Source organism: Armigeres subalbatus, chromosome 2, assembly GCF_024139115.2.
Source record: "Armigeres subalbatus isolate Guangzhou_Male chromosome 2, GZ_Asu_2, whole genome shotgun sequence".
NCBI classification, from domain to species: Eukaryota; Metazoa; Arthropoda; class Insecta; order Diptera; family Culicidae; genus Armigeres; species Armigeres subalbatus.
The window spans coordinates 211,423,539-211,450,724 of NC_085140.1; the positions used below are offsets into that span (position 1 = coordinate 211,423,539).

General features: G+C 39.3%; 1 protein-coding gene across 1 annotated transcript in view; it reads right to left on the reverse strand.

Moving 5' to 3' along the window:
• Nucleotides 1–12,585: 12,585 nt before the first annotated feature.
• Nucleotides 12,586–27,186, reverse strand: part of LOC134215581 (uncharacterized) — a 34,528-nt gene continuing 19,927 nt past the window's right edge. Inside the window, exons 5-9 of the mRNA XM_062694736.1 lie at nt 26,716–26,912; nt 26,434–26,654; nt 26,075–26,366; nt 13,047–13,596; nt 12,586–12,983 (exon numbers count right to left, since the gene is read on the reverse strand). Coding sequence (XP_062550720.1) covers nt 12,600–12,983; nt 13,047–13,596; nt 26,075–26,366; nt 26,434–26,654; nt 26,716–26,912 — 1,644 coding nt within the window. The 3' untranslated portion in view covers nt 12,586–12,599. The remainder of the gene's footprint in view (nt 12,984–13,046; nt 13,597–26,074; nt 26,367–26,433; nt 26,655–26,715; nt 26,913–27,186) is intronic.

Genomic DNA, 27,186 nt, shown 5'->3' on the forward strand with positions numbered 1-27,186 from the left:
GGGAAACAAGTATTCATTCCATTTGTATATTGTCCACAATAGTTAAGGGAAGTTAATTTTAAACACGTAGTCATTCTCTACAGACAGTGCTTTGAAAAAATACCACAGACAGTATAACAATGTTACTATCAACTGTCTTGTGGTATTTTCCGCGTAATATTGCATTTTGAAACTCTCCGAATTTATTAATCACGGTGTCTTATAGCAAATGAATTTTTAAATATAAGATCACTATTTAATTAGAAACTAATTTCTAATCTAATTCAAAAAGTAGATTAGTTTTTGCCTTTCTCGTACAACAAAGTTGTACCGAAAGGCTATCATTTCACTCCAAAATCCAACTTTTTATAGAAGTCTCGGAGACCCATGATGTTACCTATATACCAATCGACTCAGCTTGTCGAACTGAACAAATGTCTGTCTGTCCGTGTGTATGTGTGTGTGTGCACACGAAAACCGAAAAACATTAGCCACTTTTTCATATAGTAATTCTTAACCGATTTTCTCGCAACAAGTTGCATTCGACAGGGGACAAAGCCTTGTTGATCACTATTGAATTTGATAACGATCGACCATTGCGTTTAAAGGTTATTGAGAAAATGGAATCGAACTATATAAGCGCCGTATAAGGTTGGTGTCTTGGCTAAATGCGAGAAAGGCTGTATCACCACTCGGTGAATTAAGCTGGGTTTTTGCCTTTCTCGTACAACAAAGTTGTACCAGAAGGCTATAATTTCACTCCAAAAGCCAAATTTTGATAGAAGGCTCGGAGACCCATAGTGTTATATACCAATCGACTCAGCTCGAAAAACTGAGCACATGTCTGACTGTGTGTGTGTGTGTGTGTGTGTGTGTGTGTGTGTGTGTGTGTGTGTGTGTGTGTGTGTGTGTGTGTGTGTGTGTGTGTAGCCCTGGAATATTTTATTGTTAAACACGTTTCATATAGAAGGACTTGACCGATTCGAGTGCAACTAGTTTCATTCGACGGAGAAACTTTCCTAGTTGGACACTATTGTTTTTGTTTGCTAATAACTCATTCGATTTGAATAATATTTCTATTTTTCTTTTAACAAATACGCTGTTTACGTGCACACTTTAAGTCAATAATCAATTTAGCCATGACGCAATCCATTACTCTCATAATAATTGCTTAAAAATTACTCAATTGTTGGGTAATTTATAAGCAGCGTGATAGAGTTGCATCAAATATTTTAACCGCCAAGATGTAGGCAATTAGCACAGCATTTACAACATTAATTCGAATCCAACATATCGAATCAAGAAAGGCATAATCACCACTTGGGGATAAATTTGGGTTTTTATGAGAAAGTTGTACATTTTTTGGAATTTCAAATCTAATTTTCCACTACTTTTGTTTATTTCCGTGATGTCCCTCATGTTTGTATGAACGCACGGCAGCTTCGACTACAAATTACACACGCTATTTTTTGCAATGACAAAAATGGGCCTTAATATGATAAATCTGTAGCAAAACGGTACAAACTGATTTACTTAACATGTACATTCTTACGTTTCTGCAAAGAACAATTATATTACATGTTATCGTGCCACATTGCATTGCTCAACAAGCCTTGAAGCGATAGATGAACTTGCCTTTGGAAAATTCTGATGTCATGGCCATCAAATCATTTAATTTAATACGCGACGCTATTGAAATTATTTGAACTGTTACCCAAGCTATTTCAGTAAAATGTACTCATTTAACTACTGTTCTGGAGTTGGTTTTTCATTATAGCACCGAAATGAGTGCTATAATGGTTTTTATGCAACCCATTTGAGTTGCATAATGGTCATTAAAGCATAAATTTCGTTGGTATGGAAAAGTAGGCCATTTTATCACTCAAATACGAACTGTAAACCAGGCATTATGATATAAAAATATAAAATAAATCTACTCCACCGTTTATTTTTAGTCGCAACAAAAAATTAACGCCAGATAGTCGCCTAAGAAAAACATAGCTATACATAAGAAAGCTACTTCGATATCTTTGAAAATGTTGCTGCCACGTGCTGGATTCTGGCGGTGAATGCTTTGATAGCACGTGCTATTTGTACTACGGATGAATTTTACACATCTATGAGATCATTGGAAAATGATCACGAAAGTTGTAATTTTGTCGTAAAGCACAACAATAAATTATAGAGAAAGATTGTCGCTGTCGTCACTGGCGAAACATCTTTTGCTGACAAGGTTAGGGAGCCAAACAATTCAGTACGTTTCACAGTTGTGTACCCAACATGTTTGGGAACGAGAACAAAGCACCAATCTTCCTCTAAGGTTTATTACCTCTATTATTAGACAGCTCCCGATTTTCACAGATGAAAATATGCAATCGATTGTAGATACTATGCGTGCCATAATTGCTTTATTTCCAGAGTTATTCGAGAAACTGGCCAAATTAGGAGCATGGCTAAAACTGATTCAGTTATCCTAGCCTTTTTTAAGCTACATGCGCGCTGCATCAACGCAAAGTGTTTTGGATACCTTACGCGGACGCGGCGGGCAGGCGACTTGGAGAACAACTAAATGGACATCGGGTGTAAATACTTCCATTCAATTCACTTAAATGAAAAAAAGGATAGAACATGTTCAATTTTTGGCATGTCAACTGAGTTCAACTGAGTTGATCCATTTACTTGCCCTGTTGAAACGTAGCATTAAAGAGCGATAATCGCTGCTGTCTTAGCCCAGTTAGCGAATGGTTTCTGTATTTAACTTTGTAGCTACGCATCACGTGGGTATTATGCATTGGAATATGCTGGTGTTTATGACAATGTCATATTAACCGGAGTTTTCCCTATCATAGATGACGTCACTTTAAAGAGATTGAATAGAAAAATTTCATGAAATTGAAGCTTGACTTATCTTATTTACAAATTTATAAAATATGAATCTTCTGCAAATAAATAAATGTATCGGTATTTTCGGGCGCTCTTTGACGCTTTCAGTACAGTGGTTGCACGGTACCGCTGTACCCATAATCAAACAGAAGTGGGGTGGTGCTGAGCCGTTTGGAATAAAAAACTCAGCGTACTCACAGGGACACACTAGGAGTAAACTTTTTGAAATCATTATGGCGAAAGACATCTATTGTTGTTATTTTATTCTAAATTAAACACCCTAAATTAACAAAAAAAAACAAATATTTGGTGGGCATGGTAGCGAACATTTTTTGGTACAGTAGTAGGGGAAAATACCTACTGTTGGCAAGCCAATGCTTTCGAAAAATTTAAAGATAAAAATAATAAATATTTACCCCAATACACAGGTATAGCATTGTTATATATATACAGTCATACCTCGATATAACGTAACTCAATTTTTATTTTCGTTACGTTACATCGAGGTTACGTTATATCGAAGCAAATTTTTTTCTCCAAATTTTTTTTTAAAAACGTACATATTCACATATGAGTTTTCATAACATTGTAAATTAACGTCCAAGTCGGGTGGTTTAATCCCCGGAAATAGGCAATTACCTTTGATTGAACTGAACTTGAGTTGCGTGCTCTTGCCTACGCAATGCGGTCGGGTCTGAGCTTGACGACCGACTGGCAAATAGCTCACACAACCTCACTTGATCAGTACCGTTGCTGATGAAGAATGTGTAGAGCCGCCAGACATTCTAAATACTCACGCTCCTCTAATGTGGACGTGTACTATACACATGTGGAAGTATTGGCTTGAGAAATGGATTGCGAGTGATTTGACTATGCGTCCAATTTGGGAATCTCGAGCTCGTTCAGTAGCCTCTAGGTTGCGAAGGCCGACGGAGGTCCTTCGTAGCTTAGTTGGTTAAAGCACCAGTCTAGCGTACTGTAGGGTCATGGGTTCGAGTCCCATCGAAGGGAAAGAGGTTACCCCAATACATTTTCCAAATCAATATCTTCCACATAACGTACATATTCACATATGAGTTTTCATAACATTGTAAATTAACGTCCAAGTCGGGTGGTTTAATCCCCGGAAATAGGCAATTAACTTTGATTGAACTTAAGGTGGTTATACAACAAAGCCACAAATCGGCCATCTTGGAAACCACGTGCTTTTTCTAGTGATTTTTCAAGAGCACGAATTGAAAGAACATCAACGCCCATGGGGATCGCAACATCTGTAGATCGTTTGATTACTCATACTAAGCAATCGACTTTAATTTCAGCATTGTACAACAAATATTACGCTGGTTTTGAACTTTTGATAATAGGAGTAGAAAAACGTGTGGTGAATTTGAAATTCACCACATGGCTTGATTGTATAATCACCTTAAAATCAATGTTATTCATCCACCAGGGTGTTCCAACCTTTCTTACTTATCTTTTATTTATTTTTTTTGATATCTTTTTTGTTTTTTGTTTCTTATTTGCTTATCTATTCTTTTTCATTTTTGTTTTCATATTTACTTCTTATGTTAGAATATTACTTCAGTCAGTATTCGTCCAATAATTTATAAATAAGATTAAACCTTAATTTAATATTATTCTAGATTACCATTCTTTATTCATGAAAGTAGAACTCAAGTTCATAACAATTCTCAAACCAGTTCGAAATAGCAAAACAACATTTCTGCACTGAAGCCTTTTTAGTGCTGTTTTTTAATTACGATGTCCATGATATAAGTAGGCATCTGACGCTAAAGCCGGAAGAGTACAATGGGCAGGACATGTTGCAAGAATGCCGGATAGCAACTCTGCAAAGATGGTGTTCGCCCCAGATCCGGCAAGTACAAGTAGTCGTATAGCACAGCAAGCGAGGTGGGCTGACCAGGTACAGAACGACTTGGCGAGCGAGGAGTGCATTCGAGGTTAGAGATATGCGGATATGTGTATTGAAGCGTCGAATTGCTGATTCAGTGTTTTCTGTTAAGATGTAAATTAAATGCATAAAAATGAATGAACCCAGACAGCCTCATAGAGAGGATATGTCGGAACGTGAACATTTGGAATGTGACGTCACGTAAATATCTCAAAATCTTAGATTCTTCCCTCCACCCTATGTCTGTTGAGGATGGTCCTATAGTGGCCTAGAATTGAAAAAAATATTTTTATACTCCATGAATCACGTTTATAATGTAAACTGTTGAAAATGGGAAGTTACGTTATATCGAGGTAAAAATTACGTTATATCGAGTTACGTTATATCGAGGTACTGTAGTGTTTTTTAAATTAAAGTTGCAGCTTCACATATTTGCTTTTCTCGTATACCGAAAGGCAATATGATTACATAAAAAACTGTTGATAGAAGGCCCAGAGACCTATAGTGTTATACACCGATCGACTCAGCTCGACGAACTAAGGTGATGTCTGTATGTGTGTATGCTTGTGTGTAGACAAATTTTGTAGACACACTTTTTGGAACTTGGCATTATCTGATTTACTCGCAACAAATTGCATTCAACGGGGAATGCGGTCTCATTGTTTGCTATTCAAAATTAGCCCAATCGGACATTGCATTTCGGAATTATTGAAAAAAAAATTATTAGCATAGCAATTTCTATTATCAACAATGATTTTTTTTCGATTCTCCAACCAGATGGAAGTAGAAAACTAGTAATGTACTGGTGCCAAATTCTGTTTGTTTATATCTTTTAATAGAAAAAGACGACAAAGTCACACATAGCAAAGGTTCGCACGACATACACACATACATAACTCTCGATATTATTCCATAGTTCCCTGATTTATCGGTCAATCCAAATAATCATTTGTTGTTCAATCAACAGACCGCGGCGCACAAATCAGTTCGACGTTTGCTCACTACCGCCACTTGGTTCACGATTTCCCCAAGTCGCCAATTGTCCCAATTTTATCGCGAAATGTTCCATGTTTTATGTCTGTTTGTCTGTGGTCGCACGCTCATCTGTCTCTTCGCAATTTTAGGTCAGTTTTCCATATAATTGAAACTGGCTTAACACGTAAATTGACAGATAGACAAAAACATTTAAACACATTATAAAACAAATTTAAAATAGGTATAAGGCCACTACGGTGTGGCTATCACTTTTGATAAAATTTATGGCCTGCTTAAGGATAAGCCTCCCGGAATCCAAAACAAAATGTACTCTTATTTTCAAGGGCACCCCATTCAAAACGAAAGCCACGCACAGCTGTCATTTTTATTATTCCATTAGGGTCTCGCCGACATTTCTCACCAACACGAACGCAGGTTCGTGGTTGCAAACAATCCCATTTGATTTTGCCGTGACAGCTGCTCGTGGTTGCAAACAAACCGAGTAAAAGTGTGAGTGAAACGTGCGTGTACGTACACGATCGCTGAAAGCCTAATGGAATGCATGCACGTGCACGCATGCTGCGACGCAGCAAAGGTGGGTTGTTAGCAGCATGGCATTGCGTTCAACATCGAATCGCGGGCATGCAAACATCACATGCTCTGCCGATTCTACCTCACCTACACATTCCGGGCAGCATGTTCAGACAACACCTGTGATAGGTGGAAGTTGATCAGTCTGTGGGTCCAACGACCTTTGACTGCAGTGTCCCATGATCTTTGCCATTTGAGCAACGAAGCTGCTCTCTTGACACGTCGCACTTGCACCGAGTCCCTGACGTTGAAGCACTCCACATCTTCCTCCAGAAGTATGTCTATCGGCATCATCCCAGCAATGCAATGACGCACACCGCCTTATAAGATATGGTGCGGTATGCGCTTGCAACCCGCAGACACATCAGCCAGTGTACCCTGAATAATTTCTTGACATCCCAAGTAACAATTTCCATGCTTCTTGGATTTATCTAATTCTTATTGTGGACTTATGGCAGCAATCACCAAGCTGATTGCTCAGTTTTATTGGCGCTCTTATTGCTATCAATAAACCTCCCATAAATCAGCTGAAAAAAGCTTCAAACGTCAAATCCCTATTGACCATATGAACAGATCTATGGTAGTGATGAAAGGCGTAATAAATCCAATTGTCAACGCTCGAATAAAGCTACAATTTTTGGTCATAATGTGGTCAAATGAATTACCCTCATAAGAATGTTTGTATTGCGAAGAGTTTATGACGGTGTTTTATAAAAGCAAAATTTTTCTGATCAAATTCCATGATAGCCATATTGAAACGGAAAAGCATTTCGCAGTCAGTGAAATATATCACTGAAATGCGTAATTTAACGAAATTTTAACCGCTTGTCTTACTTTTTCCGATAAATAATTTTATAAATTAACAGTTTGGGCAAAAATACTAATCGATTTAGAGGGCATCCTAGATGTTGTGGCAATCAATATTTTCAATTTATTTCCCTGAACTACGTTGTATGGCCGGCGCGTGGTGTTCAACCTTATTTTTTTCACAACATTTGACCATGAAATCGGAAGCGCACTTCTTTTCAATGGTACTGAATCGAAAAAAAACAACCTGAAATAAAATATTATTTTGTTGTCATCATCATAATTTTCATCAACAGTCCATTTTGTTATTATTTTTCTGCAAAGATTTGTTTCTCTTTTTTTAAAGCAACATTTTGACAGCTGCCGCAGCCAAATTCCCTTTTTTTCGGGTGGCTTAAAAAGGGTTTTTAAATGCTCTTATAATAGGTTTATAGTGGTTATCTGGAGAGGGCCACTTGGCAATATCTTACTCTTATAGTGGTCATCAGAAGGTTGCCGTGTATTACTCGGTTTTATTGTTAGATCTTATAAATTGATCTTGAAAACCATTCTTAGAGCGGAATAAAACTTAAAATGTTACTTGGGATTGCACCCGGCGTCTAGTGCTTTGGATCATGCTTGTAAGCCGTATCGGATAATAGACAATGCTATACCCGCTATAAGCCTACGCACCTGACTTTACACCGGCGATCCGTTGGACATCATTCGCGTCAAAGATTTTATCGCCAATGAAGCCCTTTAGCATACATAATCGACATGGCTCGTAAAATTAAGCTTATCGTCGATCATCACGCCCAGATGCTTTAATGACCTCCCGGAGTCAACTGTGCAGGTCCCTACGTTTATCCTTGCTTGCTGCAACCATTGGTGGCTATGCACCACAACAACCTCAGTCTTGTGATGTGCTAACGCCAACCACCTTGAGTTGAGCCATTCTTTGACTGCTAATCGCGTACGAAGCTTTCAATTCAATTTCGTCGAGAATGTCGCCTGTGACCTCTAGCATTATATTATCCACAAAGCTTTCTATTTTCACACCAGCCAGGAGATTTAAGCGTAATACTCCGTCATACATGATATTCCACAGCTAGTGTTATTTAATGCATTCTTTACATCTAGTGTAATTAATACACAGTACCATACTTCTCCTATTCAAACCACGCGCTATCTTAGCCGTTTCCGTTACCGACTGAATTGCTTCGATGGTAGAACGGCCTTTGCGGAACCCATACTGGTTGCTTGATAAGCCACCAGCACACTCCGTATAGTCCGTCAATCTATTCAGGATCACCCTCTCTAACAACTTACCAATTGTGTCGAGTAGGAAAATTGGTCTGTATGTCGAAGGCCCTACCGGGGATTTCCTATGCTTAGGCAATAGCACCAACTTCTGCCGTTTCCAACGATCTGGGAAGTTTCCTTCGTCCAGGCAACGTTGAAGGCAGCTCCTGAACATATCTGGAGCGGTAAGAATCACGTGCTCAAGGACCAGGTTAGGAATACAATCCGGACCTGGTGCCTTATTTAGCTCAAGGTTTCTTGAAACGGCGATAAGCTCATCGTTAGTCACTAGCGGTACCACATTCACTGACTCGTACGGTGTGGCAGGCCTGTCCAATGAGTCATGTTTCGGGAACAAACCTTCAACGATGATGGCTAACATCTCCGGGGATTTCTCAAGAGGTGTGCTGTTGGTCCTAGTCATCACTATCTTGTATGCATCCCCCCATGGAGTGTTATTGGCCATCCTACACAGCTCTTCAAAGCAGGCTCTCTTACTACATTTGATTTCGTAGTTCAGAGCTCTGCTCGCTGTTTGGAACACCCGGCGTCTTTCTAGCCTGTCGGCTTCGGTTATAGTGTTGTGGTTACTGGGTGTTGTGTGAATGTCCTGTCCATTGTCTCATGCTAGATGATAAGTGTTCAGTCTGTGCGACCAATGGTCAAAAACGGCGATTCTGTCTGGTTCTGTTGGGGGTATAGCTGACTATAAAACGTATTTCCTGATGGTCACTAGCAATATACCCTTCGTGAACCCTCCATTCAGGCTCCACCGTCCATTCCGTGCTGCTGAAGGCCACATCGATGCATCGCCATTCTGTCCTCTGAACGTTGACGCTTGACCCTTGTTCGGCAGGGCTACGTTAAGTACCGCTTGAGACTCTAGCAGGATATGACCTCTAGCGTTAGTGAACCGAGAGGCCCAATCCACTGGCCACACGTTGAAGTCACCTGCTACAACTAATGGTTTAAGACCAGCTAGTCTCGCTACAAGATTATCTAACACCCTAGTATACTGCTCTATGCTCCATCTAGGAGGACAGAAGCAACTACAAAATTAAACTCCATTTACCTTTGCTATAACAAAATCCCCATCATCAGGAGATGACACTATCTCCTGGATGGGTTACCTGCCGCAAGTCCAGATGGTCACTATTCCGGACTTATCCGCAATCCAACTCCTATGTGTTGCAGGGATGCGGTACGGGTCGGACTGCAAGGCAACATCAGTCTTATTATCGTCTGCTGACTGTTGTAGCAGCGCTTGCGATGCCTCGCAGTGGTTGAGATTTACCTGAGCTACTTGCGTGACCGAGCCCGTCTGGAGGCCGGACAGGCCTGCCCACCGGATGGGTGCTCGTTGTCTGTGCCAGGACCACAGATCAAACACCTCGGTGCGGCCTGGCAGGTGTTAGCCTTGTGACCTTCTGCTCCACACCTCTGGCAAAGCCGAATCCAATCAGGACCATTGCAGTCATATGACTCATGTCCGTAATCGAAGCACTTGAAGCAGGCCTGCGATTGTCGGTTTGCGCTCACCGAGCATACCGACCAACCCACCTTCAGTTTGGCATTATCCAATACCTTCTTGGCGTCAGCCAGAGGTATCTGGAATGAGGCAACCTGCGTTCCAGCATAACCTCTCCGCAACCGAATCGCGGTATCCTGGATTTCAACGCCACACTGATCGCTCAATGCAGCTACCAGTTCACCGGCTTCGGCAATTTCGTCCAGGCCTCGGCATTGGACTACCTCTAATGGACATAGGGCACTCATACGAACCGCATCACCCAGCATCTCAACCACCCTGCTTCAGGTCGAGGATCATCTCGACCTTCTGCGTTCTGCGGATGCAGTTGACATCATCCCCTAGGCCAGTGAGCTTTTTTATCGCCTCACAAAGCCTTCAGAACGTCAGTATATAGTTCTTACCATCAGCCTTGGCGATAGTTCAAGACAAAATTTTCAAAACGACTTATCTGCTTTTGTAAACACAAAGATTCAAACGACGATTTGACGAATCTGATAGCTCTCCCACGCAAACCAACACCACCAATAGGTAGGTGAAGGTTTCCGCTATCTATTGGTGGTGCTGGTTTGCGTGAGAGAGCTATCAGATTCGTCGAATCGTTGTTTGAATCATTGTTTACAAAAGCAGATAAGTCGTTTTGAAAATTTTGTCTTGAATTGCTTCGCCTCTGTCCTTCCTGCCATGGCCATTGGACGGTGTGCCCTTTACTCTACCGGCACTCATACCACTCTTCTTGGCCAATTCGCCTCCTCTGCCGATTTTCGCTCCTTCGCCTTTTTTGGGATTCACAACTTCCCTCCAGGGCAGGCCTTCCTCCCGGCGAACTTCGGTAGTCCTTGTAGAACGAGTAACTGGTTTCCGTCGTTCCTTAGAGTCGGCAACCTGCTCAACCTTCTCCCGACGGATCTTAGTAGCCTCTCTCTCTAGCCTGCAGCAAGAACTTCCACTTCTGTTTTGCCTCTACAACTTTGCCTCTACAACCTGCTATTTATTTCACCCCTCAGACTACCCGGGCAGAAGCCATGAACAGAATAACAAAACATGTTATGGACTTGATTGATATAAGAGATAAAAGAACAGGCAACAATATCAAAAATTTGCACCGAAATATCATTTAAATATCAAAATTTGCTATGGATAAGAACAAACTAATGGCACTTGATATCGATCACTTATTACAAATAACATATCTTGATATCCTCATGATATTTTAGTGCAAAATATTGATATTGTCGTCTGATCTTTTATCTCTTATATCAATCATGTCCATATCTCATTTTGCTATCTTATCAACATTTGATATTATTGAGCTATTTTCGTCTACTCGGGTATGCATCCCCTTGGCACGGGTCGCTTGATACAGTAGGATTGGGGGTTAGGGGACGTCATATTATTAGTTCCTAAAATGAATGCTCCTGATAATATGACCAGATATTCACCGCTACACACTGCTCAAGAGTATCTATATCCCCAGTGCACATTAGTCCAGGGAGGAGACAAAGTGGTAATAAGTTGTTCAAGCCTAAAATAGCAGAAATAGAAATAAAACTTTGTTCTACAAAGTTGCTCCTAACGGTAAGGGGCTTATTGAGGCTTTCATAAAAATTAGGGTAGGCCATATTTGAAAAAAAAAACGGAAAATATTTTTTTTTCATTTGCAGAGATACGGGTATACAATGTTCCGCGAAGTTGTAGTTCAGCCAGATTCCAAGAATTTTGCTGAGAAAATTATTTTTCTAGCTCTTAAATTGACTAATTTAGAGCAATTTTCACAAGTTTACTTAGGGTGACCCTTAAAAAAACTGTTTTTTGCTCTAACTTTTTTGTTTCAAATTTCTCAGCAATGTGATGTTCAGACCATTTTTTGTTGCCATATCTCATGCGGATCAAAAGTTATTGAGGTTTTTCTTCGAAAAAAAAAAACGTTTTCTTCTAACGGCTGTATCTATGAATGGCGCAAACATTTTGACGTAGAACTTACGTCTTTCTTTACTATACTGGGTGTCATTTAGATTTTTGGAAATCGTTATGCTGGAAGGGAATTTTTGGATTTTTAATATTTATATATCAATCGACTCGGACACTCTCCAGCAATTTGCCTATTTTATTGAAACTTAAGATTCTTAACGATAGACTATTGAAAATTTCAATTCTTGTCAAAGCCAGTTTTTGGTATTATTTTTTGGTATTTTACCTCTTATGTAAGGCTAAATCATACCAATTTCTGTTATCGAGGTCGTCGCTCCTGCTCGGGCACGCAGCAAAATGCATCCCGAAATCAATTTTTCTACACATAATATACGGTGTTTATATATCTATTCGATTCGAAATATTATGAGGTTTTAGAATATACAATAATGTGCATCTGCATATGTTAACTGATGTTTTATGCAAGTCTTCTTAAAAAAAATCAAAGTACGTCACAACGTTATAACGTCACGCCGGAATGTGTCGGCTACTTTTCAGTCAATCTAAAAATGGGTCAAACAGTGGGGCAAAACGGGTCACTTTCGAATTCTACGATTTATGTTGCAACCACAAGTCAGTCTAAGCTAAGATAAATTATATTATACTTTGAGTGCCGTAGGAATCTTCAACGTAGAATAAAAGTCTCATAGCCGCCTAATCAGTTTTTAGTGTTTATTCTAACTTCGCTGTCTTTTTAATCGTTTGTTTGTTAAACACGCGTTTGAAAGCATTTTTCATTACTTTCAACACAATTATGATAATTACCAAATAAAACGCGTAAACATCCAAAAGGTTCGATCCAATGGTCCCCAATTCAAGTGTAGGAGATTTCATGTGACTCAAGTCGGGATTTCGAATGACGTATTCAATCCACCATATCGCACGATCCAATGGTTTATCCGGTTGGTCCCGTAAGAACTTCGATCTTCGCACCATATTCTCCTTATACTTTGGTGTTTCCAGGACTTTCAAAACAGTGCTTCGTATTTTATCCACAGATAGCGATTGAAAATCTAGTGCTTCAGCTACTTCAGCTCTTACTGATCGATGGCAGTTCTGAAATTAATCAAATATGCATTAGAATGGCACAGGCTTACCTTAACAGCGCTGGTTACAAACCCGGATTTGGTCCATAAAAAAGGGCATTCCGATAAGCGGAACTGCAAACCAGGAGGCTTCTTGTGTGCTCAGCCCACCCGAATGTGTTATAAAAGCCTTAACTTTAGAATGAGCAAGTATACTGTTCTGAGGCATCCATTTTTTGATTATTACATTTGGTGGCAAGTCCAACTGTAGATTCGACTCGAATTTCCATAGAAAGTTATATTGAGGCATCTGTCGAAACGCTTCGATGAACATCCGCTGACGGGGTTCGCCTATTTTGTCGCTACGTACGTTGGACCCCAGTGAAAACAAGACGGCTCCCTTTTTGCTACTGGTGATGAATTTCTCCAAGTCCTCTGGCAATGGGGGTGGTTCTTTTATGTGAGCTCCACCTATGGCGATCACATTAGGGGGAAGCGGTTCCAGAGCATCCATAGCTGGGTGAGTATTGACGAGCATCAGTTGTGTCCGCATTTCCAACTCACTCAGATAGGGCATATCGGAATAGTTGAAGTAAGATCGAACCATTGTGTCCAAGGTTGGCATGATGTAGAGGTAGCGATACCTATGTCAAAATAAAGTATTTTTTATAAATAAAAGGCCGAAGTATTAATACTCAACAAAAAGTGAAATGAAATGAATAAACAGCACTTGGGTAGTATTCGTAGGTAAATGTGGACAGAATACATGCAGCGCCGTAGCGTGAGGTTGGCTAGGTTGCCCCCCGCCAAGGGCGCCAGTCTCTACGGGGCGCTAAATCAATAATAACGCTATGAGAAATTGGAGAATTTCATTAGTTGATGCACCGAGGTCAAATCGACCTACAAAGTTCAAAATTTGTGGGACAGATATTTCAGTTAGTTTTTAACAAACAAAAAACAATCTGTTCTTTCACATCAACTCGTCTCATGGATTGGTCTAGGCTCTGACAACTATCATCCTCTACATTTCCTAAAATAATGATCATCCATCCGAAGGTGACTCCAACCATCGACTTTGGTGTTGGATTTTGTTGAACCAACTAGGTCCAGAAGTTTCTCAATCCAAATGGGCCTGATGTCGATTTCAGCCACCAAACAGCATATTCCAGAGATGATCCGACTAGGTCTAATAAAGACTACAAGTCCCATTCTACAAAATTCAAACTTTATTCTGAAAGTGAGGAACCGAAATTCCGTTTTGCAGAGGAGAGATACCAAATTCCTTTGAAAATACGTACTTTTGTGAATGAAATTCCGTTTTTCACAACAAATGTGCGTGCCAAATGAAATCCAACAACCCACATGCAGTCTACAAGGCCCATTCTACAAAATTCAAACTTTATTCTAAAAGTGAGGAGCCGAAATTCCGTTTTGCAGAGGAGAGAACCCAATTTCTATAAAAAGACGTACTTTTGTGAATTTAATTCCGTTTTTCACAACAATTGAACGTGCCGAATGAAATCCAACAACCCACATGTATTCTACAAAGCCCATTCTACAAAATTCAAGCTTTATTCTGAAAGTGAGGAGCCGAAATTCCGTTTTGCAGAGGAGAGATACCAAATTTCTATGAAAATACGTACTTTTGTGAATGAAATTCCGTTTTTCACAACAAATGAACGTGCCAAATGGAATCCAACAACCCACATGCATTCTACAAGGCCCATTCTACAAAATTCAAACTTTATTCTGAAATTGAGCAGCCGAAATTCAGTTTTGCAGAGGAGAGAACCCAATTTCTATAAAAAGACGTACTTTTGTGAATTTAATTCCGTTTTTCAGAACAATTGAACGTGCCGAATGAAATCCAACAACCCACATGCATTCTACAAGACCCATTTCACCAAATTCAAACTTTATTCTAAAAGAAAGGAGCCGAAATTCAACTTTGCATAGGAGAGATACCAAATTTCTTTGAAAATACGTACTTTTGTGAAATAAATTCCGTTTTTCACAACAAATGAACGTGTCAAATGAAATTCAGCAACCGACATGCATTCTACAAGGCCCATTCTACAAAATTCAAACTTTATTCTAAAAGTGAGAAGCCGAAATTCAACTTTGCATAGGAGAGATACCAAATTTCTATGAAAAGACGTACTTTTGTGAATGAAATTCCGTTTTTCACAACAAATGAACGTGTCATATAAGATTCAACAACTTACATAGATCTTGTACAATTTCTTCTATATAATTCAAACCTCTTTCTCAAAGTTATAAACCGAAAACCAGATTTACAGAACAGAGAAACCAAATTCCCATCAGAATACGTAGTTTTGTGAATTTAAACCCGTTTTTCTCAAAAACTGGACGTGTTACAAAAAATCTGAATACATGACTGAATTCAGCGAAGAAAAATCTTTCAAGTACACTGAGAATGGTTGAAGGGAGTAAAACACTGTTGACTAGTGTTATCTGCACTATGTAGAATGGTGTATTCAATGCACTGACAGACCCACTCCAGAGTTGGTTTTTTAAGTCCAGTGAATTTTTCTTGATCAGAATGGGTCCGATAGCGACTCCGACTATCAACCTATCTTAGCTTGATTAACTGTACACTTCTTAGTTGCTAGTCGTGATTGACCGAGAAACAATAAATATGCACAGCTCACCAATTGAATAGCCTTCTTGGGATTAGAAAACCATTTTTTACTTTACAAGCTTTGGAGTTTCATTAATTCAAGACTAATTACTATGCCGGCCACGTCTTCACAGTTTGATTAAGGATTAAGAGAGGAAATTTAGTTCGACACCCACTGCTATAAGAGATCGAGGAATCCTCTGCATCTCCGTGAACGCCACGGGAAAGGGATAGCTGGTTAAGAAGTCGCCTTGGTAAGCGACGAAATAATTATTTTCCTCAGACCGCATCGTGCTTTCGTGCTGTGCGGTTCTTTCTCTCTTTGCGGAAGGAAGTTTTTAATACTACCCGTAGCTATTTTAATTTCAACAGTGCTTCTCAGCGCTATTTGTACCCACTGATCCCGTTACGATCTTTGCAAGGACCCGTGCCTTCGTTTTACGTTGGACCCGTTTGCGGAATTAAAATTCCGACAAGCGGTGGTAATCCTGCAGGGACACCGTTCTGGAAAAAAAACTCTTAGAAGGTCACGTCTCCACGCTCAGCAATGAGCATTAATAAAAACAAGAGGAAGGGGGAGTCTCTAAATTCTCCACTTCCTTCAAAGAAACAAGGCTTTAAGACCGTCCTGCCCAAGCGCGGAAAAAAGGAAGCTGGAGGCTTCAGATATTCATTCTAACTCTAACGTTGACATTATTTCTTCTCCTATCGAACTGAGCAATCAGTTCGATTTGATTAATGATGAAATTGAGCAAATCGAATCTACCTCTAGCTCAGGTGATTCGATTCATGCGAAAATGCCAAGGATTCCGCCAATTGTGGTATCTGTTGCCGAGTTTTCTGGCTTCCGGAATGAGATTTTGAGTAACCTTCAGGGGATCAAGGTTTCATTTCAGATTGCTAGGAAGGGTGACTGCCGCGTTTTGCCGGGATCCTTTGACGATCGCAAACGTCTTCTTCACTATTTAACTGAGAAGCGCCATAAATTCTTCACATACGACGACAAAACTGAGCGATTGTTCAAAGTCGTCTTGAAAGGTCTCCCCAGTGATGACAAATCACTGGATGAGATTAAAATTGAAATTTCTGAATTACTTGGATTTTCACCAGTCCAAGTAATAAAGATGAAAAAGAAATCTCGCTCTGGTACTTCCCACAGGGGCATAAATTCTTCACATACGACGACAAAACTGAGCGATTGTTCAAAGTCGTCTTGAAAGGTCTCTCCAGTGATGACAAATCACTGGATGAGATTAAAATTGAAATTTCTGAATTACTTGGATTTTCACCAGTCCAAGTAATAAAGATGAAAAAGAAATCTCGCTCTGGTACTTTCCACAGGGGCATTTCTCAAGAATTTTATTTAGTTCACTTTAACAAAAGTGAACTAAATAATATGAAAAGTTTGGAAAAGGCCTGTATTATGTGTAACCGTTGGTTCCAATTAATACTTGCCAGCTCCTCCGCAAGTTACATTTTATTGACATCAAGCCCACCGTGTTTTTCTCTCACCTACAAGGAACTCACGCTGAAAAAGGTGTGAGCACCGCATGTCAAAACACCATTTATGCTGCATGGGTAGTGTTTAATTGCAGCGGTTTGAGCACGAGCAAAACATTAAAAGCTCCCGAGGTTCTTTCATCTGCCCACAGGTGAAATAGGATGGAAGGGTTGCCAAATAGAAGACACTGTCATGTGCTCGTAGATTTTCGTGTCCTGACGTACCAAATTCGCCTTTATAATCTCAGTGAATATCTCAAGGAGATTAGTCGTTTCGAAACGCTGGTCGGAATCGCAGTGCGCGTCGGAAAGTAAGATTTTTAGATTTTTCAATTTGTAAGTTAAAACTAATTGTGAATTTGTAGGAATCTAAAGTTAAGTGTTGTTCTCTATAGAATTGTCGACACAAGTGAAAGCCTAGTGAGAATAAAAGGCTATTCAAAAGAAGTACCAGCAGTTGTACTCTAAAACCAAGAAAAAGGTAAAAAGTGTTGGAAAACATTATGGCATTGTAGTATTGTGCAAAATGGTGGCGTCACATGGTGCTAATCAGGGGTACAGGTCCGCATAGTGGGCCTTTTTCTTTTTGTATGCCCTTTTGGCGGTGCTGGAAGTGGCATTTTCTATTCCGCAGAACAGTGGTGCATGTAAAAACATTTGGCCGTGTATGTAGCACATTCTTTGAGACTACGCAGCCCTTTAGATTTCTCCAACTCCTTGGTTTTGTTGTCGCTTTACCGGACTCAGATTGGAGTCATCAAGCCTCGCCTACTGTGTTTCGCTTACGATTTTTCTCCTTGAGTCGCTTTTGAGCCGCTTAGGTACGGCACTGTTTGTCGGTTTTTCCATCGTACCACACAGGTGGGCACGTGTTTCGCGACACACGTGTGTGTAGCTCCTGCTACAGGTAAGTACTACCGTGAGCGTGTGTGGTGTGGTGATTTACGGTAAACGACCCTTCATTTGTCTCCCATTCGTAGCTTGATTGGAGCTAGCGGGTAACATATGTCCCATGTCCGTGTTACATGGGAACATTTCCGCAGGCCTGGGGGAAATATCCAAAACCCCACAAAGTGCCGCAAGTGCCAAAAGTGGGGTCACGGAACTAAACATTGCCACATGGATGCTAAATGCATGATTTGTGGTGGAACCTCTCATGCCAAGGACGCCTGTCCTGTGAGAGAAGATTCCAATAAATTTGAGTGTGCAAATTGTGGGGGCAATCATAAATCCAATTTCCTTCACGCAAAAAAATTTTGACTTCCCGTGCAAAATTGATGACGGGAATTTCCAATAGGATCCCAGATTCGCCGGGTAAACATATTTCAAACGCTCAAAATCCGCAATCATTTGCCAGTCGAGCAATTCATAACCACCACAATCAACGAACAAATTTTCCTACCTCTCACCGGGTAACGAGCAGTTCGTCGAATTCTAATTTTTCAAACACGCCCTCCTATGCTAGCATCGCTGCAGGCAGGCAAAATTTCATTTCTGAAAATTTACCGACGATGAATGACTTTCATACCCATTCTTCAACGGGAAATAACGTTCGTTTTGACGACTCAGGTAGCATGTCTGCTTCCGACTTTGATTTTCTAAATGAACAATTGCATCACATGATTGATGCAATGTTCAAAGCAAATACCAAAACTGAGGCAGTTCAGGTTGGTATCAAATTTACTCAAAGAATTGTTATTGGACTTCGTTTAAATGGATCCAAATAATTCTTTGAAAATTTTAAATTGGAAAGCCCGCTCTTTAAAGGGTAAAGAAGATGAATTATTCAACTTCCTATCAGTTCATAATGTGCATATTGCCATTATAACTGAAACATATTTAAAACCTGGTCTTTCCGTCAAAAGAGATCCAAATTATTTTATCTACAGAAATGATCGTCTTGACAGCGCCTGTGGTGGGGTCGCCATTGTCATCAATAGACGTATCAAACATAAATTATTTTCTTCGTTCGAAACCAAAGTTTTTGAAACCTTGGGAGTTTCTGTTGAAAAAAATTTTGGACAATTTTCCTTCATTGCAGCCTGCTTGCCTTTTCAATGCAATGGGCAGCAAAAGAATTTGTTGTAAGCTGATCTTCAAATTCTAACTCGCAACAAATCTAAATTTTTCATAATTGGTGACTTCAATGCCAAATACCGTTCATGGAATTATGCTCAAAGCAATTCCAATGGTAAAATTTTATTTGAAGATTGTTCTGCGGGATATTATACTATTCAATATCCCAATGGCCCAACTTGTTTTTCTTCCAGTCGAAATCCTTCGACAATTGATTTGGTTTTAACGGATTCAAGTCAGCTTTGTGGCCAATTGGTAACTCGTGCTGACTTTGACTCTGATCATCTTCCTGTGACGTTTGAAATCTCACAAGAAGCCATTAACAATCCAATCAGCTCTACTTTTAATTATCATAGAGCTGATTGGGATTTATATAAAACGTATATCGATAGGAATTTTGATGTTGATATTCCTCTCGATACCAAAAGTGATATTGATAATGCTCTTGTATCTTTGACAAATTTAATTGTCGAAGCCAGAGGCATTGCAATTCCTGAATGTGAAATTAAATTCAACTCCATTATTATTGACGATGATCTTCAGCTACTGATCCGTCTTAAAAATGTGAGGCGAAGGCAATACCAAAGAACTCGCGATCCCGCTTTGAAAGTTATTTGGCGGGATTTGCAAAATGAAATTAAAAAACGTTTCACTCGAAATTGGATCCCAGTTCGAAACCCTTTTGGAAATTAACGAAAATTCTTAAAAAACCTCAAAAGCCAATTCCAGCGCTTAAAGAGGGAAATAAAATTTTATTAACAAATAGCGAAAAGGCTCAAAAACTTGTTCAGCAGTTTGAGAGTGCCCATAATTTTAGTCTAGGTCTCACTAGTCCAATTGAGGATCAGGTTACACGGAGCTTCGAAGACATTCTCAATCAAGAGAATGTTTTTGACCCTTCGTTGGGAACTAATTTGGATGAAGTGAGATCTATTACTAGAAAATTTAAAAATATGAAAGCTCCGGGTGATGATGGTATTTTCTAAATACTTATCAAAAAACTTCCTGAGAGCTCTTTGTCCTTTTTGGTTAATTTATTCAACAGATGTTTTCAATTGGCATACCTTCCCGATAAATGGAAAAACGTCAAAGTTGTTCCAATTTTGAAGCCGGTCAAAAGTCCAGCTGAGGCTTCTAGTTATCGCCCTATCAGTTTGCTTTCTTCAATAAGCAAACTGTTTGAAAAGATTATTTTGAATAGAATGATGGTTCATATTAATGACAAATTTATTTTTGTTGATGAGCAATTTGGTTTCCGCCATGGGCATTCAACCCCCCCTCAGTTATTAAGAGTTATGAATTTAATTTGGCTCAACAAATCTAAAGGATATTCGACTGGAGTTGCTCTTCTTGATATAGAGAAAGCATTCGACAGTGTTTGGCATGAAGGTTTGATTGTAAAATTGATGAATTTTAATTTTCCTCTGTACATCATTAAACTGATCCAAAATTATTTATCAGATCGCTCACTGCAGGTAAACTATCAGAATTCTAAATCTGATAGATAACCTGTAAGAGCTGGTGTCCCCAAGGCAGCATACTGGGGCCCATATTGTATAACATTTTACTTCTGACTTACCTGATTTACCACCAGGGTGTCAAAAATCTTTGTTTGCAGATGACACAGGTCTCTCAGCCAAAGGGCGGAGCCTTCGTGTCATTTGTAGTAGATTGCAAAAAAGTTTGGATATTTTCTCCACTTACTTGCAAAAATGGAAAATTTCCCCGAATGCTTCCAAAACTCAGCTTATAATTTTCCCACATAAGCCGAGAGCTTCTTATTTGAAACCTTCTAGCAGACATATTGTCACTATGAATGGGGTTCCAATTAATTGGTCTAGCGAAGCTAAATATTTGGGACTTCTGTTAGATCAAAAATTAACTTTTAAAAATCACATTGAAGGCCTTCAAGCCAAATGTAACAAATATATTAAGTGTCTATATCCACTTATAAACAGAAAATCAAAACTTTGTCTTAAGAACAAACTTTTGATTTACAAACAAATTTTTAGACCTGCCATGTTGTATGCTGTACCAATATGGACTAGTTGCTGCAATACCAGAAAGAAGGCGCTCCAGAGGATTCAAAATAAAATTTTGAAAATGATTCTGAAGTTGCCTCCGTGGTATAGTACCAATGAACTTCATAGAATTTCTAATATTGAGACATTGCAACAAATGTCCAACAAAATAATTTCCAATTTTAGACAAAATCGTTGCAATCTTCTATTGCAACGATTATCTCTTTGTACCCTTAGTATAAAATAGGTTAAGTTTAGTTTATGTTGAAAACATTGTAAGTCCTACATGGTTTAATTCAACCAGAGGAAATATGCTTGCCAGAGGCGAACACCTAGAACACCTAGTCTAAGAGATGAATGCATGTATTAGATATTTAGCAAATAAAATTAGCAAAAAAAAAACTTACTCAGTTTTCTTCTTCACATATTCATTCATTTGATTGGTACTGAGATTGGTCACTATGTTTAAAGAAAACATAATCAGCCTTGACTATGTCTTGACTATGACTTTTGGCACTAAAATTGTCCCTCAGTTTAACGTCGGGGTCCGATATTTGTGAGTGATTGTTGAAATCATAATTTAAATGTAAAGTTTTACAGTAATTTATTAGCTTACGAAATCTAAGCTACTCACTGACTGATATTTGATCGGAAATTGTCAATGTTCAGCCGGATATGAATGAGTACGAAGTGAGGGTGTCAAAGAAGGCTCATGGGCTTCACCAAAAACATTCGATTATTCAGATATTTGATTCAGAGTATGGATCGATGCATTTCAGATTTGTAAAATAAAAATAAAATGCTAGAAATTTTCTAAATATTTAGCAAGCATGTTTGAACAATCAAGCCTTTGAATCCTTCTTCTGTTGAAGGTAAGGTTCAAACTGTTCTCTAAATAAAACATACTGCACATATTTTATTTTTGTAAGTGAGGGGCGCCCAATAAGGGTTTCGCCAAGGGCGCTGTGCGTCCACGCTACGGCTCTGAATACATACGTTAATATGTTTTTGAATTCAAAGAGAATTATGACGTCGTATGAAAATGACATCCATAACGATTATTTTTTTTATGAAAGATACCCAAACATCGATTTTGAAACATCATTGGTCTCCACTTTGCCTAAATTATTATTATGATTGTGGCTACGTGCACGGCCTCCACATTTGTTCGCTTTTCGTGGTAGGGGAACTGGGGGTAGGACGCCCACGTTAAGGAAAATGCCATTTTTATCAATGAAAACCACCATTTCAGCCAGTTTTGATCAGCGCATACTGAAGAACAGCATATCTGCGACTGACTACCGATAAAAGATATCTAATTGTCCATTTTATTGCACAGAAATTTGATTTTTAAAAAGCACCCGAAAAAAAAGGATTTTGAAACCATGCGGGGTGAGATGCGCCAGTGCATGGGTTAAAACGCGCATGTGCTTATCGTACTGATTTTCATTTTAATTGCCTACATTAAGGCAATTAACCGAATGTTTCAGCTGTTTCGGTCATACGAAATGAGCATGGGCGTAATGCCCCACACCGACCTCAAGTTTGAAGGCCCATAAAATCGTTTTAAAACCATTTTGACGACGATTTCGTATAGAACATAAAGAACACGAGTAAGCAGCATGGCTCATGGCTCAATTATTAATTTATCAATGTATAACAGCGACAGAAAGACTAAATTCCACCGAGCTAGAATTGCATCAAAACACGCAAAATCGTTTTTCGAGTTTTCATGTATAACTAGAGAAAAATCATGAAATATATGTATCCAATGGCAATATTTTTCATTGCTTTATCGTATAGACTATTGAAAATAATCAAAATGGGGATATTTAACCTTATTCAGGGGTGGCGCGTTTTAACCCCTATGGGCGTGCTACCCCACTTCCCCTATGAACGGTGGACGTAATCCAATCTAAGGTTCATTCACCTTATCTAAGTATTGTCTTTCAATAACACCGATAACACCTCACCGTAGATCTGCATTTACATTACGGTTTACACGTGTAGCACTTTTTCGGTTTTTGTTTTCGATTTTTCAAATAATTAGAGGCTTCAAAAAATATGGGTTCTTTGGGAAAGTTGACTCTAAATAAAACAAAGAATCGACTGAGACAATAAAACGAGATACAATTTTTAACGGGAAAGGTCAATTGTATGGGTTTATCCGTGTTCGTGCTCTATCACCTCACCATAGCACCATGTACCATAGCTTATCATGATTGATAATGTGTTATTACATGCGGTTTTGAAGGTGATTCGTGGACACGTTGTATTCGATACATTTTCATAATATCTCTGTTTATGATGGACCACCTGAACTGCTTCCAACGAAAAGGATTGAGAGTCGATGAAGTCTGTGAGAAGAGGGATCGGAACGAGGCCGTCAGGATGTCCGGAGTGTAGAAACCAACAAAGAAGGGGAAGAAGAACGGCTCCGCAGCACTGTTGTCAACACCGCGTCGACATGCGACAAGTTCAACCAATGGTAGGCACATCTCTAAGTTCGATTCTTACGAAGAATTGGTCCGTCGTACATCATATTGATTGCAAATGATGGATCTACTTAAGCTACCAAGAGATAGAAGATGGAATACGGAGTTTCTAACCACTTCCGAAAAGAAAAGAACCGAACAAGTACTCATAATCAGAGTTCAATTGGAATCCTTTTCGGACGAATGGGAAGCTTTATCCAAGGGATCCACTTAAATAGCCAATTAGATGGTTTCACCCGTTTATTTCCAAGGAAGATAGTCTTTTTTTTTTCGAGACACTTTTCACGCGCAGGACTTAACTACTTTGGTCCATTATATGTTCAACCTGGTCCAAGCCGAGCAGCTGTGAAGGCACATGTGGCACTCTTTGTTTGTTTCTGTACGAAGGACATACACATGGAATTAGTTACGAATTTATCCACTGAGCATTTCCTTCAGGCTTTAAGAAGGTGTATCTCGCGTCAAGGAAACCCAAGCCCCATTTTCTCCGACAACGGAATTCTCCTACAGAACCGAGATACCCGAGAAGGCATTACGAAAGGATGTACTGCAAAAGACATACAGTGGCATTTAAACCCTCCCAGTGGACCCCACTTTGGTGCTTAAAAGCACTTAATGAAGGATGAAAATGTCCCTACTTTCGAGGACATGAATACTCTAATTGTTCGAAAAGAAGGTTGCCTAAATTCTCGGCCTTTGACCCAATTAACCGAGGACCATTTTCCTGGCCATTTTCTAATCGGGTCTTCCATGTAAGACCTACCCGATCAGGAATTTACTGCGCTACGTTGAGCTTTCTCACGCTTTCCGCAGCTATTCTGGTCGAAAAGGGTTTATTTATTTTCAGAAATCACCGATTTTAGGGAGGGTCAGCATGTGTATGATGAACCCTTCCTAGTAACGCCCATGACACCTGAGCTCCATCCAACGAAAAGGATTGAGAGACGCTGAGGAGAGAAGAGAGATCGGAACAATGCTGTCAGGATGTCCAGTTAGTTATCCGTAGATAGTCAGGTCAGGTCGTGCGGTCGAGTTTTTAGTACCTAAGTCCTAAATGTCTAATTTAATAATTCTATGTTACCCAAGAAACAATTTAAGCTGAATAAGCTAATTTTTCAGCTGAAGAAGCCTATTTTGAAAGAAATAAGCCCTTTATTAGTTGCTCGAATATTGATTCCCTGGTAAAGAGATCAATAAATGCAGATTGCAGAAATTTAGGTCATTCAATGCACGAACAATATACTGCCGTAATCTGGAAAAGTGACGTAACAGCCATTTTACAACATGCATGTTTTCCATTTTTCCGTTAAAGAGCTTGATGAGTAGTGCTCGTTAACGCCATTCTTGGAAAATGGCGTATACGTCACTTTTTCAGATTACGGCAGTATATGTTACCAATTATTCGTCAGCATGACAATCCCGTAACGTTCTGTTCTGGCTCAAACTAGATCTTTGTAATCACGGACCACGGTACTTTGAGGGTGAGAGAATTGCAGAATGTGATAATTGTAAGCCAATGATATGAATCCTGCAAATTGTTCTGAGATTTTGAACATTATGATTAAAATAAAAAACCAAAAGCGATTTGAAGCTCTGAGGATATAGCAAATGCATATATCAGCTTAATATAACTTGATAAAGAGTATCTTAAGAATATGTGACGCTTCATTCATATATTTTATTTACAGTGAAAACTAGGTCTGTGAACTATGTCATGAGGACGCTATCTATCAAGCAATAAAGCTTGTAATCTGAACAGGCTACAAAAGGCTTAAAAAGACAGTGAATGAAAATCTAGGTTGTTCATGAGTTCGTATATTGTGTACTTATTTCTGTAATCGAGCAGAGTTCTACAAAACGCTACCGAAAACAGACAATAATGCTCGAGAAAGACCAATGCGATGTCTTCTACAGAGAAGTGTTGCGTACCTTACGCAAATAGCAGCAATACACATGGCTACAAAGCATATTCAGAAAGTGACTGGATTTGAGTCCCAGTCTGGTCTAGGGAATTCCCTGGTTATAAATTGTCCCGATTTATCGCAACCACAAAAGCACATTGGTATATTTATACAGCTTTATCATTCGAGCTGAAAAATCATCAGCACCAAGTCCGCAGAGGCTTGGAGCAACTTCAAAGAAACTTATCATGAAGTGTTTGCCACGATCTTCCATGTAACGGCACGCTACCAATCGTTAGTTTTTACAGATAAGATAAAAACCCATATTAGTTTGTTTAGCCGTGATACGGCATTTATGGAAAGCCAAGACACCAACCTCATAGGCTCAGGTGAATCTGTGTACATGATATGTACATGAGCTTAAAATAACGAACTTATTATCAAGTTTACCAATCGTATTTATATTTTATAATGGTGATGCTACTTACGCCGAGCTTAGTAAACACAGCAACGCATTATACGCTCGCTGCCAAAAATTCATCCTTGTATCGTAGTTGAGCGCAAAGTAAGGAGTGTATGCAAAGTGCTTGTGCCCTCCGACGATATCTACCGAGAAGGGAGGGTTGTTGAACGCCGTGATAGACAACAGTGGTGGATAATTAAACTTGTGCATCAGAGGCAACAGGCACGGTCCGCATCCGAAGTCATAAATTACCAGATCAAATTTGAACTTATCTGGATACGCCATAATCTCTTCCATGCCTTTGGATTTGAAAATACCTAAAACAAGAGGAAACTTTTTACAGAATTTACACGTTGTTTATGTGACGTCCTACATCTGACCTACCATCACATATGCTCGTATAAAAATCTAGAAAATTAAATACTGTTTTGAAGGCAGATTCTTTCGACATTTGTACGTAATCAACTCCTTGATCTTCGAACAATGCTGGATATACATACTCCATATGGATGTACGTAAGATTTTGTTTCGAGTTGTCACTGTCCATTGTGATGGAAGTTAGATTGTGTCCCCGCTCCACTAGTGCCTCCATCCAAACACGGTCCCTGTAGCGAAATAGTTCATTTAAATTATGATTGACGTAGAGGTCAGCTTCAACCGTCTTACCAAATGTGATGGCTCGGGCTCGGAACGGTCATAATGCAAAGAATATTGGCACTTCGAACGGTTTGCATCACGACCGTTAAAGAGACGATCATTAGAAGTGAAGTCATAAGCTTCATGTTCACTTGGTTGTCGTTGGCTATACTATCAATTGTAAAATTACATTCAGAGCACCGCACTCGAAGAGCGTCTACGGAGAACTGGTCTATCACTTACAATCAGTACCAGCTCATATTGAGTGCGAACTTTTTGCCATGTATATTTATCAAAAATCATCATCAGCGTAGCCAGGACTTGGAAATTGATGTAATAACATAGACTCATAGACATAACACTTGTTGCAATAATTCGTGCTGTGTTTCAATATTTTGGATTTATTTCATTTAACTACATCACTTTATTAAAAGAATAGAATTCCGTTCGAAGTTTTTTTTTGCCTTTCTCGTATACAAAATATACGTATAGGCTATAAGT